This window comes from Nannospalax galili, unplaced genomic scaffold (genome assembly GCF_000622305.1).
Source record: "Nannospalax galili isolate Female #2095 unplaced genomic scaffold, S.galili_v1.0 scaffold497, whole genome shotgun sequence".
NCBI lineage: Eukaryota > Metazoa > Chordata > Mammalia > Rodentia > Spalacidae > Nannospalax > Nannospalax galili.
In genome coordinates this window covers 885983-887399 of record NW_008339354.1, presented here as the reverse complement: position 1 = coordinate 887399, position 1417 = coordinate 885983, and the positions used below count along the sequence as shown (strand labels likewise).

General features: G+C 50.6%; 1 protein-coding gene across 1 annotated transcript in view; it reads left to right on the top strand.

The window, feature by feature from the left end:
• The first annotated feature begins 208 nt into the window (after positions 1-208).
• LOC115070525 (solute carrier family 22 member 2-like) overlaps positions 209-1417 on the top strand; it is an 11434-nt gene continuing 10225 nt past the window's right edge. Inside the window, exons 1-2 of the mRNA XM_029563950.1 lie at positions 209-318; positions 785-897. Of these exons, the coding sequence (XP_029419810.1) occupies positions 251-318; positions 785-897 (181 nt within the window). The 5' untranslated portion in view covers positions 209-250. The remainder of the gene's footprint in view (positions 319-784; positions 898-1417) is intronic.

Here is a 1417-nt window from a genome sequence, read left to right as displayed (position 1 = left end):
CACACGCACACACACGCGCACACGCAGAACTATTAGAATTGCAGACCTTCAGAGGTTGCTGCCTTTGTCTTGTGTCTGTAGAGAAGTTCTTGCTTCCTTATCTCGTTCTGGAATGTGGAATTTGCCCTCACAAGTACTTAGGCTCTGAAGCACTGTTTGGGGCCAAGGGGCCGTGTGCAGTGTGGATGAATGCCAGGTTTTCCCCTCAGATCTACAGTGGCTGAAAGTCACCGTTGCATGCTTGGGTAGGATGGGCATCACAATGGCTTATGAGATGGTTTGCCTGGTCAATGCTGAACTGTACCCCACATTCATCAGGTGAGTGGGAATGCTTGGGTTTGAGCTAGGGCCCCCCTGTGAGCAGGCAGAAGGCCTCACATCTCAAAGCACAGTGTGAGGTGTCAGGAGGGGGCTCAGAGGCAGGAGGCAGCAGCTCACTCTCACCCTTACAGGCTGGGTAACTTCCAGAAAACACAGGATCGAAAGAGCAGGGCCACTAGGGAGAGAGCCATCAGAGCACCTAAAGGGGTCCATGGTAACTGTAGACTTGGCATGGGGAGGTCAGGTGATGGAGGGAGAACTAAACCTTAGTCCCTGCCCAGTCTGAAAGCTCTAGCAAACAAGAACAACAGACTGTGGGTAGAACTGTGCCCGTATGTGGAAATCACATGAGCAACATTTTTCCATCCTCAGACATTTCATGGTTTGGAGAAGCATTTACCTGGGGTGCTGTGGGAGGTGCCTGTGATAAGTTAAAAGGTTGAATCTGTTTCCTGTGGCTTAGGAATCTCGGTGTCCTGGTCTGTTCCTCCATGTGTGACATTGGCGGCATCATCACACCATTCCTGGTCTACCGCCTCACCCACATCTGGCTGGAGTTCCCACTGGTGGTGTTTGGTGAGAAATCTCCATAGGCGTAGTTATCAGTAATCAGTAACATTATCAGCACATGTAATGCTCTTATCTGCTACTAACACAGAGGTACCGGACAGAATGCCATTTTCCTGCAGAGCCCCAACTCCCTCCCGACTGTGCTTCAGTCTCCATCAAAGAATTAACCCTTGCTGCCTCCACTCCCAGAGGCAGTAAATCACAAAGCACTTTGACTTTATTACTTCAAAGACAGTGGATTAAAATTTCAAAACCCAGAGTAAACAGAATCCACAGTTAGTAAGATGTGTCAGTGCAATGGAGTCCCTGGGTTAATATTGTATCCCACCCCTACCCCTTTCTCTGGGCAGCTAGAGTTGAGGTCATGGCCTGGCAGTGCCTCTTCCTGCCCAGGGAGCTGGGAGCAGGTGGGAATCACCCAGCTGCTCCCTAGTCCTCCCCTTTGCTTTCCTTGCTTGTCAGATAGAGGGTGCCATCACGTGCGATCACGAAGGGTCCACACTAACATCCCTATGGGCAACTGCTT